This window comes from Heptranchias perlo, chromosome 8, assembly GCF_035084215.1.
Source record: "Heptranchias perlo isolate sHepPer1 chromosome 8, sHepPer1.hap1, whole genome shotgun sequence".
In the NCBI taxonomy this organism is placed as follows: Eukaryota; Metazoa; Chordata; class Chondrichthyes; order Hexanchiformes; family Hexanchidae; genus Heptranchias; species Heptranchias perlo.
Genome location: NC_090332.1, coordinates 59667925 through 59682390, shown reverse-complemented (window position 1 = coordinate 59682390; position 14466 = coordinate 59667925). Strand labels below are relative to the sequence as shown.

Below are 14466 nucleotides of genomic sequence, written 5' to 3'. Positions count from 1 at the left end.
CCCAGCTTTTGTTGGCAATGAATGTGTGTGGAGAGTTGTATCTTGAAATTTGGTCATTTCACCCTGGTCCAGTGGAACTACAATAGCCAAGAGTGTACAACAACCCGTGTCACATGATAACGAGACAAAAAGGAAACAACCAGCAACCGTGAGGTGCAGAAAAAGAACAAAACTAAAAAGATTCATCTTTTCACCATTTTACAAGGTTTTAGCCTTAAAATAAAAAAAGTGTTGTTTGGGATGAGGTTTAATATTGCTGAGGTGTATTGAGGTTTGCACCTGGCCACAGCAGGGCACTTTGATACTGAACACTAACACTAACACTTTGTAATATTTGCTTAAAATACAAATATTTAGGCATTTTGTCATCCTACCCAAACCCTTCCTCCTTCAGTTATTTATGTATTGCCAGAGATATTTTTGAATTCCACTTAACTTCCATCAGTGGATTTGTAGTTCTTACTGAAGCTGTCATTGGTATAGCATTGCACCAGTAAGTTTTTCTCCACCCACCGGTGAGTCTGTAATGACCTGCATCTTGAGCAGGTAGTCATTTGCTGCGCTCCAGGAATGATAAACTGGCTCACGCTGAAGTGTTAGTGTTCAGTATCAAAGTGCCCTGCTGTGGCCAGGTGCAAACCTCAATACACCTCAGCAATATTAAACCTCATCCCAAACAACACTTTTTATTTTAAGGCTAAAACCTTGTAAAATGGTGAAAAGATGAATCTTTTTAGTTTTGTTCTTTTTCTGCACCTCACGGTTGCTGGTTGTTTCCTTTTTGTCTCGTTATCATGTGACACGGGTTGTTGTACACTCTTGGCTATTGTAGTTCCACTGGACCAGGGTGAAATGACCAAATTTCAAGATACAACTCTCCACACACATTCATTGCCAACAAAAGCTGGGATTCCCTAGCACTTGAGGCTTGTGTTTAATCTGCAGCTTCAGGACAGAACAGATCTGAACCTTGAGAGAGGGTTGGAAGTCTGTGGGAGTTTCTTTCAGACATTGCTTGCATTATTGAATAACTTTAAGAGTAAGTTCAGTGATTTTTGTTTTAGAATTGCGTAATTTTTATGTTTGAACTAATATATCGAGCTGAATGAGAAGGGAAGATGGTAAGCAGCTTGTAAAAATGAAGTGATTTTGCTTGGTTCCTTTTGTGGTGTTGCTGGATTTGGGAAAAAATTATTTAATTGAGTGGTTATGTGGTGCTTGCTTGTTGCTGATTGGTAGCTGTTTGATGAGTCTGGTGAATGAAGTTGGTTTTAGGCAGCCAATCTGTATCACTTACAGATTATGTTAGCCAATCGTGACTTGTCCAATGGACACTTTAGCTATGATTACTTTTGAGATGTGATGCCCTATGGTGAATCAAAATATGCACCGTTTTGCAATGACAGGAGTGTTGTACTATGTAGCGAGCAGCTTATTATTATATGCTTAATCCCGATTTTTCCAAATCTGGAAAAATTGGGCTGTGTGCACGTGACAGCAGTTGGGTGTGCTCAGTTTTCTGATTTAAGCTCCTCCCTTTCATTTGAATAGGGTCGATACATATGGTAAATGCATGTGAGGAGTCAGGCCTGCAAATTGGTTGGTTGATAATGAGAAAATTGAGTGAGTCAGCAACTGTTAAAAGGATGCTGCTTAGCTTTAAAAGATGGAAAGGAGCAACAGATTTAGTGTCGTGTGTGTTAAGGGTGGGACCATATACTCCTGTCTTCAATTATGACTCATTGGAGATGTTGATCAGAAAGTACAGAAAAGGAGGGTGGCCATTTTTTTGTATCAAAGTTCACCCATTTATGAAAGCCTACCTGCAAACTGCATGGATGAAGATTGCTGAATGGGTATATGCAGTCTCCCTTATCTGGTGTACCTGGGAAGAAATGAAGTCATTGGCATTGGGGGAAGTGCTGAGCTAAGTGTATGCGCCTTTGTATACATGTGTACTCTTCATACAAGGCATTGACCCATGTCTGATCATATACATCCGAGGAGATGAGTTACAAAACATGCACATATCATTGATTTTTTTTTGCAGTCCTTCATACCACAAAAGCTGCATGACTTACTTGCAAATAACACTTATTAGGTTACTCACAAGAATCGTGTCAGAAAAAGCACCATGTGAACCAGTGAGTAGGCCTCGCCCAGAGATGGGGGGTGATCAGGGAACAGGAGTGCTATTTCATGTGTTCCAGCATTAATGCCTACAGGCCAGGGATGCACACAACCATTGGGAAAGAACTAGGACAGGTAGTGGGCCAGCCATGCCAGAGTAGCTGTTTGACTTTGAAGAGGTGATGAATATGGAAAATGAAAGTTGGTCAGTGGCAGGATATGTCCATTAGTGGAAGTAGCTGTCTACAACAGTCTCCTTGCTTGTGTAACATCTCTGTCGCTGTAACTCTCTACCTCTTCCTCATCATCTTCCTGTGAGAATGCCAAGACTATGGGCCTTCTCCTTGGCCTGTTGCATGTCCATTCCTCGGGTAGCAAAATTGTACGGTGTGCAACAGATGATATTGCTCTTGGAAACTTTGGCTGAACTGTAGAGATGACCCAGACAAACAAAGGAATTATTTCTTCAGCTTTTGAACAGGAACATGAGTGGTGGCATGAGCCTCATTGTATCTATGCTTTTTTGCATTATCCCTACATGTCCTCCTCTACCTCTGCAGTCTTGGACATGGTTGACCACCCCATCCTCCTCCAACACCTACCCTCAGTTGTCCAACTTATTGGGATTGCCCTTGCTTGGCTCCAATCTTACCTATCCGATCGTGGTTACAGCATCTCCAGCAATGGCTTCTCTTCCCACCCCACCTTTGTCATCTCAGGAGTCTTGGCCCCTTCCTCTTCCTCATCTCCATGCTGGCACTTGGTCACACCCTTTGCAGAGATGGTGTCAGCTTTTCTTTATGCTGACAGCACCCAGCTCTACCCCTCTCATCTCTCTCGACCCCTCCACTTCCTCTATGTTGTCCGATTGCTTGTCCGACATCCAGTTTTGGATGAACCACCATTTCTTCTGGCTGAATGTTGGGAAAACTGAAGCCATTATCTTTGGCCCCCATTACAAACTCCATAACCTTGCTACTGACAACATCTCAGATTTAGACTTTTCATCCTTGTCTTTATAACCCTCCATGACCTTTCCCATCCTTGTCTCTGTAACCTCTTCCAGTGCTACAACCCCCCCCCGCCCCCCACCGAAATTTATGTTCTGCCGACTCCGTCCTCTTGTGCAGCCCCCTGCCCCTCTTCCCACCTTGATACCACACTCAGGAGCTCCCTTCTTAAACACTTCTTGTCACCCATCTCCCTCCATCATATCATTCCTTAATCTCCTCTGTTCTAATGAAAGCAGTCCTGATTTTTCATGTCTTTCTTCATATTTGTATTACCTCAACATCATTCTTAGTGTGGAGTCCAAAACGGCACAGAGTACTCCAACTGTGATCTTACTAAGATTTTATATAGATTGGTATCTCCTTTCCACTGGGAGCATGATAATGCAATTTTTCCTGGCAGACATGGTGTCAGCCACTTGCTTTAAACAGGAATCAACTGTGGACTGGCTTATCTGCCATATCCCTTGAAGAACCTGCCTGGAAGAATCCTGTGGATTAGTGGGATGTAGTAGTGAACTTCACAGATGCAGGAAAAGTTATTGCCTGCATATCACCCTGCAGCAGATGATTTAGGATTGCATCTTATGAAGTGAAGATGCCGAAGACAAGTTTCCTGTGACATACCCAGATAGGAGTGTCATGATCTATAAACACTAGGTTCTTGGCTGTTGAACAGAACAAACATTCCTTCTGAGGTCTTTGGATCTGAATATATTGGGCCATTGTGAATTGGTCCTCCTTGTCTAATTCATGCAGGGCTATGGAAATACCCAAAGGAATTCCCATCCCCCCCCCCCCAACTTAGTTAGATACAACCTGTACTGTAGCAGCAATTGTCAAGACTCCAAGAAAGTGTATCTTGTCAAAATAAAGATTTCAGCGAAAATGTTGGGGAGGGGGGAGACAAAAGTTTCCGAGATGTTCACTGCACGAGCAGGGAAATGCGCACTGCCAAAAAAAGCCTAGTATTCAATCAAATAATTGCAAACTAGATGTGAGAAACATTTTAGGCCAGGCCTGTTTACCTGTTGTGTGCCCATTTTACATGAGCTAGCAGCAAGGATGAAATGTCACCTGACCTACTGAAATTTGGTGCGTGGCCTAATTTGAATAATTATCATAGGTAATGTGGGTTGCACATGCCTGCAGTGAGGCCTTTCTATTTCCACCAAAATTGCCTGCCCAAAAAATGGGTGCAATGTGAATCAGGCCTGCAAGGTGGAAGATCTTTCTGATCCACACCCACTGCCCGCAAGGGCTTTCACTTCCAATTCCATTGCTCATGGAGAAAAATAAAAACACAGTTTACTTCCATCCTGCAACAGTTCCCCTTGATTCCTACTTTCAATTTCTTTTTGTCACACATTGTCTTTCCTATTTTTTCCTTTTCTCTTTGACACTTTTGTTTCTGATTCTTATGTAATTCACTCCTTCACCATGTGTCCTTTTTTTTCTATATCTCTTCCAGTCTATAGCTCACATGTTCCTTTAACAGTGCGGTCAGTTTGTTATGTCTTGTCATTTTAAGATCAAGGCTACACAATAGGATGGTAGGTGTGATGTACCAAGTTGTACATTGAGATCAGCCAGGTAGCTGCTATTTGCGAGGTGGTGGAACTGGGTGGTGGAATTTGTGACTGGGAGGGAGAGGTGAGGGCCAAGGGAAAGCAGCACAAGTGGGCCTGGAATTGATTCATGCAGACACAAAACAAGTTTTTTTTTGGTAGGGGAATTGCACAAAAATGAGGGTTTATGACAGTCAAAACATTATCCAAAATGTTATCTAAATGCACTAAGCTGGGAAGGTCCTTTAATAGTGCCACTACAAGCATCACAAATGTAACAGATAGATGTGGACATCCCTGCCATTTGAAGACACCTACTGTGGAAACTGTTTACATAGGTGAAGATGCAACAGATGTACCTTTTTGTTGTATTATGAAGTGTTAAGTATTCAAAAGTCACTTCTAAAATAAAAAGAAAAGCCTGCATCCTTTTAAGGCCACATTGTTTTCGTGTTTGAATCGTAGAATCATAGAAATTTATGGCGCAGAAGGAGGCCATTCGGCCTATCATATCTGTGCCGGCCGAAAAAGAGCTATCCAGCCTAATCCCTCTTTCCAGCTCTTGGACAAGGCTACGGCACTTCAAGTGCATATCCAAGTACTTTTTAAATGCGATGAGGGTTTCTACCTCTACCACCCTTTTAGGATTGAGTAATGTAAATGGAAGAACGCAATTAAACTTGAGTTTCTATCAACTCTGCATTATTTATTGTATTTTTAGTAGATGCTTGAAGGTGAGAAGAGATTTTGTTAACTGTTTCACAATTTGTTTGTTATGAAGCCTGAAATGTCTTTTTTGTTGCATCACTAGAATTGCAGCCCCAGAGGACCAGTAACGATTAAATAAATGTACTGCATCTGATGTCTGCAGTATAGCTTAGACTAAAATGAAACTTTGAAATATATATTGGCAGGAAAAATCAGAGAGCAAGTTATTATCTTAATGGTGAGAAACTGGAAAGTACTGCAGGACAAAGGGATCTGGGGGTCCGAGTGCAAGAAAATCAAAAAGTTAGTATGCAGGTGCAGCAGGTAACCAAGAAGGCCAACGGAATGTTGGCTTTTATTGCTAGGGGGATAGAATATAAAAACAGGGAGGTATTGGTGAGACCGCACCTGGAATACTGCATACAGTTTTGGTGTCCATACTTAAGAAAAGACATACTTGCTCTCAAGGCAGTACAAAGAAGGTTCACTCGGTTAATCCCGGGGATGAGGGGGTGGACATATGAGGAGAGGTTGAGTAGATTGGGACTCTACTTATTGGAGTTCAGAAGAACGAGAGGCGATCTTATTGAAACATAGAAGATTGTGAAAGGGCTTGATCGGGTGGATGCGGTAAGGATGTTCCCAAGGATGGGTGAAACTAGAACTAGGGGGCATAATCTTAGAATAAGGGGCTGCTCTTTCAAAACTGAGATGAGGAGAAACTTCTTCACTCGGAGGGTAGTAGGTCTGTGGAATTTGCTGCCCCAGGAAGCTGTGGAAGCTACATCATTAAATAAATTTAAAGCAGAAATAGACAGTTTCCTAGAAGTAAAGGGAATTAGGGGTTACGGGGAGCGGACAGGAAATTGGACATGAATTTAGATTTGAGGTTAGGATCAGATCAGCCATGATCTTATTGAATGGCGGAGCAGGCTCGAGGGGCTGATTGGCCTACTCCTGCTCCTATTTCTTATGTTCTTATATAATACTATAATAGGTTCTGCCCTAGTTACAGAAAGCCTTGATATCAGGACATCTTTTTAATTAGTCATGAAGAACAATGACTAATACTCCTTTGTTGTGTTCTATCTATGTTTTTGAATTTCAAGTTTTTGAATTTCTTTTGTGTAGAATGGCGAATGCTGATGACTGCATAAGTGAACTAACTTAGTTAGTGATTCCCATTAAGTGAGAGTTGGATTAACATTACTAGATATGCAGTTGTAATCTGGAAGGTTATTATCTAGTCTGCTGGCGAGGTAACTCACTGAGGATAGCAAGTCATTATTTGTAAGAAAAATTGATCAAGCTGATTGCATTTGTGACACAATGCTGACGATCCTTTTCATTGTAAAAGATCTGTTTAACCTCATTTTAACTGAAGGATTTCCCCTTTAACTTCAAAGATATTTCTAAAATATAATGTAATTAGGGTAGCATACATGTAATTCAGAGTATTTCAAGGCCACCTCTTGTCAAGTACAGCGACGGATGCAATGTTGAGCCTTATCAGACTGCAAGGAGGTAAATGAGGAGGAAGGAGCAGTTACATTATTCCTGGACTTGCATGATGTCAAGGTGACAAGCCTAGTGAAGGCAAAGAATATATCATTGATGTGCGACAGAGAGAGCAACAATTTGGCTGTTGTATGTACAAAATTGCTATCTAATACTTAAACCCAATCCGTATAAAGTAATGATTAATGCCTTGGGAGGTCCATGCTTACCCTCTGTAGAATGATCATCTTCAGTTTCATTGTTGCTGCAGTATTTTGCTTTAACTCGTTCAGCATCAATTTCTTAAGAGCACTTTAATGAAATAGTATGATGTGTAGCAAAAACATCTGGTCCTTCCATGTTTTGCTGCCTGTTCACTTTTTGTATCTCTTCGTAGGTGCTGTTTGGTACAGCTGATGGACAGGTGATAGTGATGGACTGCCATGGACGTATGTTGGCTCATGTATTACTTCATGAATCTGATGGTATCCTGGGAATGTCTTGGAATTATCCTAGTTTTCTGGTGGAGGACAGTAGTGAGAGTGATACAGACTCTGATGACTACTCACCACCACAAGGTATCCATGCATATACCTAAGTTATAACACTTGTGGTCTGGAAATACTGGAAATAAAATCTCCATTGTTACTAAATATTGAACCAGCACAGAATGTGTGCAATTGCTTCAGCCCTGTACTTGCACTTACAGCCTGGTTTATATAACTGAAACAGTAAAAGGTGATTTTCTTTCCACATAGTGCCAAATTTGGAAAAAGACATAGCTTTTTTAAGTGTTTGTTTCCTGTCATAAAGCTACGAATTCATACTAACTTAATTAATGCAATTAGTATTTGAAACCAAAACATAAGGGGCAATGTCTTCATGGGAATGTGCTTGGCAAACCTTTTCTTTATTCCGAAGCCAAAGAGGCATGCATTACTTTCATTGTGATGACACTGTTTACAAGTGACACAGTATGACTTTTGGTGCAGTTTGTCATTGCATTGTGCGTGGCAAACCTTTCTTTGCCTATAAATAATTTTTCATGAAATTAGTACCTCTTTAATCATTAGTCCCCATTTGTAGTGACTTTCAAGATGTGGTGGTTGGTTATTTTTGGAGGAATGGTCTTGATAACTTAGATGACTTATTGAAGAATATATTAAAGTGCTTTTCATGCTTACAGTTTTTAAAAAAAAAATTAATCAACAGAAATTTAATACATGAGCATTTATTTCAGACTATAAATGCAACTCTGGCTAGCTGGTCCTATAATTGGAGCTAAATCATTTCAATCCTGATCATCCCTCACTCTTCTGCAGGTTGCTCTATCTTGCTTCTTCAACTCTTGAGACTTTAAAAGGCAATTGCCATATTTGATTCAACCACAATGGCTCCTGCTTTATAAACAGCACGGTATTTAGGTTTTAAAAGGGTCCTTAGATTCTGTAAATTAAAAATTGGAAAGCTTGGAAAGTTGATTCAAATAGGAATAATGACCACAGGTGTGCACTCTTGCAAAATTGAGAGTGTATGCTAGAAGATATAAATTTGACCTTTTGTTATGTCATTGTCATCCTGTAAGACATGCACATCTATAATGGCAGTTTTGCTGATCAATCTGTAAGTGGTCATCTTATATATCAACCCCTTGTTCTGGACTCGCCCACAAGTGGGAACAGTTTCTCCGCATTCACCCTATTGAACCCTTTCATAATTTTAAAGACTTTTTAAGAGCCCCAGCCTACTCAATCTTTCCTGATGGTTGCATCCTCTCAATTCTGCTAACATCTGTATAAATCTTTTCAGCATTTTATCCTTTTTTTATAATATGGAGACCAGAACTATACACAGTACTCCCTGTGGTCTAATTAAGACTCTATATGAATTTAACATTACCTCCATGCAATTCAGTTTTATTCAGTTTCTAAGATATAAAATTAAAGGCTTTTTTTTAAAACCAAAGCATGGTGAGTTTTTCTTCAGAAAGTGTTATTATTGTGCTGATCTAGCTGATTTGACACAGGCCAGTAGTTAGGTGCTGCAACTGGTCTCAACGCCACTGGGATAAGGAGGGGGGGGGGAAATTGGTCAGGGTTCTTGCCCCTGATCATTGTCCAGTGATCCTTGCTGGAGTGTGTGTGTGTGTGTGTGTGTGTGTGTGTAACAAGAATGTGCTTGGCTGTGAACATACTGCATGGTTGAACAGTCTGCCATATACCATTGGTTGCAATGGAGTGCAGCTTACTAGTTGATCCTGAGTTGATCAACCTAGAAAAACATTACCAGATGGGTACGCAAATTACTTGACAAGTAGCATATTTTCACAAGGTTTTCCTTTAGGAGGCTTGCATTTTGAACCTGCCCAACTGGTAATTGAGATAAATAACCATGGAAATGGACAGAGGGAGGGTTGGAATTTGTAGAAAGAAATCTAAAAACAAAATTCATAATTTGCATATTTTGATTGCTTTCAGTATATTTCCTCCTAAGTTACAGAGCAAAATGATCAAAAGTGATTTTGTGCAGCTATACTTCTGGTTATTTTTTTTTAAAATTAAGCACCTTGATGTAAATTCCAATTCCTATTTATTTAAATGTGTTAAGTTGAACTGGCTTAAAATGGTCTCAACTGGTGCCATTTGGAGTGATTGATGCAGAAATAGTTCTCAATCAGAAATCCATCTATTTTTAACTAGGCCAAGACATTAAGAACATAAGAAATGGGAGCAGGAGAAGGCCATACGGCCCCTTGAGTCTACTCCACCATTCAATAAGATCATGGCTGATCTTTGACCTCAACTCCACTTTCCCGCCTGATCCCCCATATCCCTAGATTCACCTAGAGTCCAAAAATCTATCTATCTCAGCCTTGAATATACTCAATGACTGAGCATTCACAGCCCTCTGGGGGAGAGAATTCCAAAGATTCACAACCCTCTGAGTGAAAAAATTCCTCCTCATCTCAGTCTTAAATGGCCGACCCCTAGTTCTAGACTCCCAGCCAGGGGAAACAACTTCTCAGCATCTACCCTGTCAAGAATCTTATATGTTTCAATGAAATCACCTCTCATTCTTCTAAACTCCAGACAGTATAGACCCATTCTACTGAATCTCTCCTCATAGGACAACCCTCTCATCCCACGAATCAATCTAGTAAACTATCGTTGCACCGCGTCTAAGGTAGGTGTATCCATCCATAGATAAGGAGACCAAAACTGTACATAGTACTTCAGGTGTGGTATCACCAAAGCCTTGTACAATTGTAGCAAGACTTCGACTCATAGAATGGTTACAGCACATAAAGAGGCCATTCGGCCCGTTGAGTCTGTGCCGGCTCTCTGCTGGAGCAGTCTAGCTAGTCCCACTCCCTCGCCCTTTCCCCGTAGCCCTGCAAATTTTTTTCTTTCAAGCACTTATCCAATTCCATTTTGAAAGCCACGATTAAATCTGCCTGCACCACCCTTTCAGGCAGTGCATTCCAGATCATAGCCACTCTGCGTTTTAAAAAAAAGTTTCTCCTCATGTCGCCTTTGTTTCTTTTGCCAGTCACCTTAAACCTGTGTCCTCTGGTTCTCAACCCTTCCGCCAAAGGGAACAGTTTCTCTCTATCTACTCCTGTCTAGACCCCTCATGATTTTGAACACCTCTATTAAATCTGCTCTCAAACTTCTCAGCTCCAAGGAGAACAACCCCAGCTTGTCCAGTTTATCCACGTAACTGAAGTCCCTCATCACTAGAACCATTCTAGTAATTCTTCTCTGCACCCTCTCCAAGACCTTGACATCCTTCCTAAAGTGAGGTGCTCAGAATTGGACACAATACTCCAGTTGTGGCTGAACCAGTGTTTTATAAAGGTTTACCATAACCACCTTGCTGTTGTACTTTATGCCTTTACTTATAAAGGCCAGGCTTTATAAGGCTTAGGATCCCTAAGGCCTTTTTAACCACTTTCTTGACCTGCCCTGCCACCTTCAATGACCTGTGCACATATACCCCCAGGTCTCTCTGTTCCTGCACCCCCTTCAGAATTGTACCCTAGTTTATATTGCCTCTCCTCGTTCTTCCTACCAAAATGTATAACTTCGCATTTCTCTGCGTTAAATTTCATCTGCCACGTGTCCGCCCATTCCACCAGCCTGTCTATGTTCTCTCGAGGTCTATCACTATCCTTCTCACAGTTCACTATCCTTCCAAGTCTTGTTTCATCTGCAAATTTTGAAATTGTGCCCTGCACACCTAAGTCCAAGTCATTAATATATATCAAGAAAAGCAGTGGTCCTAGTACCGACCCCTGGGGAACACCACTGTATACCTTCCTCCAATCCAAAGAACAACTGTTCACCACTACTCTGTTTCCTGTCACTTAGTCAATTTCATATCCATGCTGCCGCAGCCCCTTTTGTTCCATGGGCTTCAACTTTGCCGACAAGCCTATTATGTGGCACTTTATCAAACGCCTTTTGGAAGTCCATATACACCACATCAACCACATTGCCCTCATCAACCCTCTCTGTTACCTCATCAAAAAACTATCAGGTTAGTTAAACACGATTTGCCTTTAACAAATCTGTGCTGGCTTTCTTTAATCAATCCACACTTGTCCGAGTGACTGTTAATTTTGTCCCGGATTATTGTTTCCAAAAGCTTCCCCACCACCGAGGTTAAACTGACTGGCCTGTAGTTGCTAGGTTCATCCGTACACCCTTTTTTTGAACAAGGGTGTAACATTTGCAATTCTCCAGTCTTCTGGCACCACCCCTGTATTTAAAGATGATTGGAAGATTATGGCCAGTACCTCCGCAATTTCCACCTGTACTTCCCTCTAACCTAGGATGCATTCTGGTGACTTATCTGCTTTAAGTACAGCTAGCCTTTCTAGTACCTCCTCTATCAATTTCTAGCCCATCCAGTATCTCAACCAGCTCCTCTGTTACTGTGACTTTGGCAGCATCTTCTTCCTTGGTAAAGACAGATGCAAAGTACTCATTTAGTACCTCAGCCATGCCCTCTATCTCTGAGTAGGTCTCCATTTTGGTCCCCAATCAGCCCCACCCCTCCTCTTGCTACCCGTTTACTATTTATATGCCTATAGCAGACTTTTGGGTTCCCTTTTATGTTAGTCGCCAGTCTATTCTCATACTCCCTTTTTGCCCCTCTTATTTCCTTTTTCACTTTCCCTCTGAGCTTTCTATATTAAGCCTGGTTCTCACTTGTATTATCAACCTGACATCTGTCAAATGCCCCTTTTTTCTGCTTCATCTTACTCTCTACCTCTTTTGTCATCCAGGGAACTCTGGCTTTGGTTGCCCTACCGCTCCCCCTTGTGGGAATTTACCTAGACTGTACCTGAACCATTTGCTGTTTAAAGGCAGTCCATTGTTCGATGACAATTTTGCCTGCCAATCTTTGATTCCAATTTACCCGAGCCAGATCTATTCTCAGCCCTCTGAAATTGGCCCTCCTCCAATTAAGTATTTTTACTCTAGATTGGTCAGAACATTGAATGCAGGAGTTGGGATGTCTTGTTGAAGTTGTACAGGGCATTGGTGAGGCCACACTTGGAATACTGTGTACAGTTCTGGTCACTATTATAGAAAGGATATTATTAAACTAGAAAGAGTGCAGAAAAGATTTATGAGGATGCTACCGGGACTTGATGGTTTGACTTATAGGGAGAGGTTAGATAGACTGGGACTTTTTTCCCTGGAGAGTAGGAGGTTAAGGGGTGATCTTATAGAAGTCTATAAAATAATGAGGGGCATAGATAAGGTAGATAGTCAAAATCTTTTCCCAAAGGTAGGGGAGTCTATAACGAGCGGGCATAGATTTAAGGTGAGAGGGGAGAGATACAAAAGGGTCCAGAGGGGCAATTTTTTCACTCAAAGGGTGGTGAGTGTCTGGAACAAGTTGCCAGAGGCAGTAGTAGAGGCGGGTACAATTTTGTCTTTTAAAAAGCATTTGGACAGTTACATGGGTAAGATGGGTATAGAGGGATATGGGCCAAGTGCAGGAAATTGGGACTAGCTTAGTGGTATAAACTGGGCGACATGGACATGTTGGGCCGAATGGCCTGTTTCCATGTTGTAACTTCTATGATTCTATGATTCTATTGCTCCTTGCCCTTTTCCATAGCTAATCTAAACCTTGTGATACTATGATCACTGTTGCCTAAATGTCCCCCGACTGAAACTTGCTCCACTTTACCCACCTCATTCCCCAGAACTAGATCCAGCAATGCCTCCTTCTTAGTTGGGCCAGAAATATACTGATCTAGAAAGTTCTCCTGAACACACTTCAGAAATTGTTCCCCCTCTCTGCCCTTTACACTATTACTATCCCAGTCTATATTAGGATAATTAAAGTCCCCCTTCATCACTAATCTATGGCACTTGCACCTCTCTGTAACTTCCCTGCAAATTTGTTCATCTATGTCCTTCCCACCAATTGGTGGCCTATAGAATACACCCAGTAGTGTAATGGCACCTATATTGTTTCTTAACTCTAACCAAATAGATTCTGTCCTTGACCCCTCCAGGACATCCTCTCTCTCCAGCACTGCAACCTTCTCCCTAATCAATACTGCCACTCTTTTCCCCCCCCCCCACCCCGCCCCCCCCTTTTCTTTCCTTCCCTATCTTTCTTGAGCACCATTTATTAAGCCAGGTCTCTGTTATCGTCACAACATCATTATCTCATGTGGCTATTTGTGCCTGCAGTTCACCAACCTTATTTACCACACTTTGTGCGTTTACACACATGCACTGTAGACCTATCTTAGACCTTCTTGTATTCTCTCTTTGTCTGATCCCACCTAATGCCTTACTATTTCTTACTCTGCTACTATCTGTCTCTCCCAATCCTTTCTGCACCTTGTTTCTCCTTTCCAATGCTACTTGCTGGTGCCCATCCCCCTGCCAAATTAGTTTAAACCCTCCCCCATAGCACCAGTGAACCTCCCCGCGAGGACATTGGTCACAGCTCTGTTGAGGTGCAACCCGTCTGGCCTGTACAGGTCCCACCTCCCCCCGAACCAGTCCCAATGCCCCAGGAATCTAAAGCCCTCCCTCCTGCACCATCACCCCAGCCACGCATTCATCTGCTCCATCCTCGATTTCTATACTCAATAGTGCCTGGCACTGGGAATAATCTGGAGATTACTACCTTTTTGAGTTCCTCTTTCCTTGCTCTCTAAAACCTGCCTGCAGGACCTCATCCCTTTTTCTACCTATGCCGTTGGTACCAATATGGACCACAACCTCTGTCTGTGCACCCTCCCCTCTCAAAATGCTTTGCAGCTGCTCAGTGACATCCTTGATCCTGGTACCAGGGAGGCAGCAAACCATCTTGGACTCGTGTCTGTGGCTGCAGAAACGCCTGGCTGCTCCCCTAACTACTGAATCCCCTATCACTATTGCTTTCCCGATCTTCCTCCTCCGCCCCCGTGTAGCTGAGCCACCCTTGGTGCCGTGGACTTGGCTGTGGCTGCATTCTCCAGAGGAACCTTCGCCCTCACCAGAATACCATTTAGAGAGTGAAATGCACTCGGGGGA

General features: G+C 42.1%; 1 protein-coding gene across 1 annotated transcript in view; it reads left to right on the top strand.

The window, feature by feature from the left end:
- tulp4a (TUB like protein 4a) overlaps positions 1-14466 on the top strand; it is a 214766-nt gene that overhangs the window by 128536 nt on the left and 71764 nt on the right. Inside the window, exon 4 of the mRNA XM_067989152.1 lies at positions 7311-7491. Within this exon, the coding sequence (XP_067845253.1) occupies positions 7311-7491 (181 nt within the window). The remainder of the gene's footprint in view (positions 1-7310; positions 7492-14466) is intronic.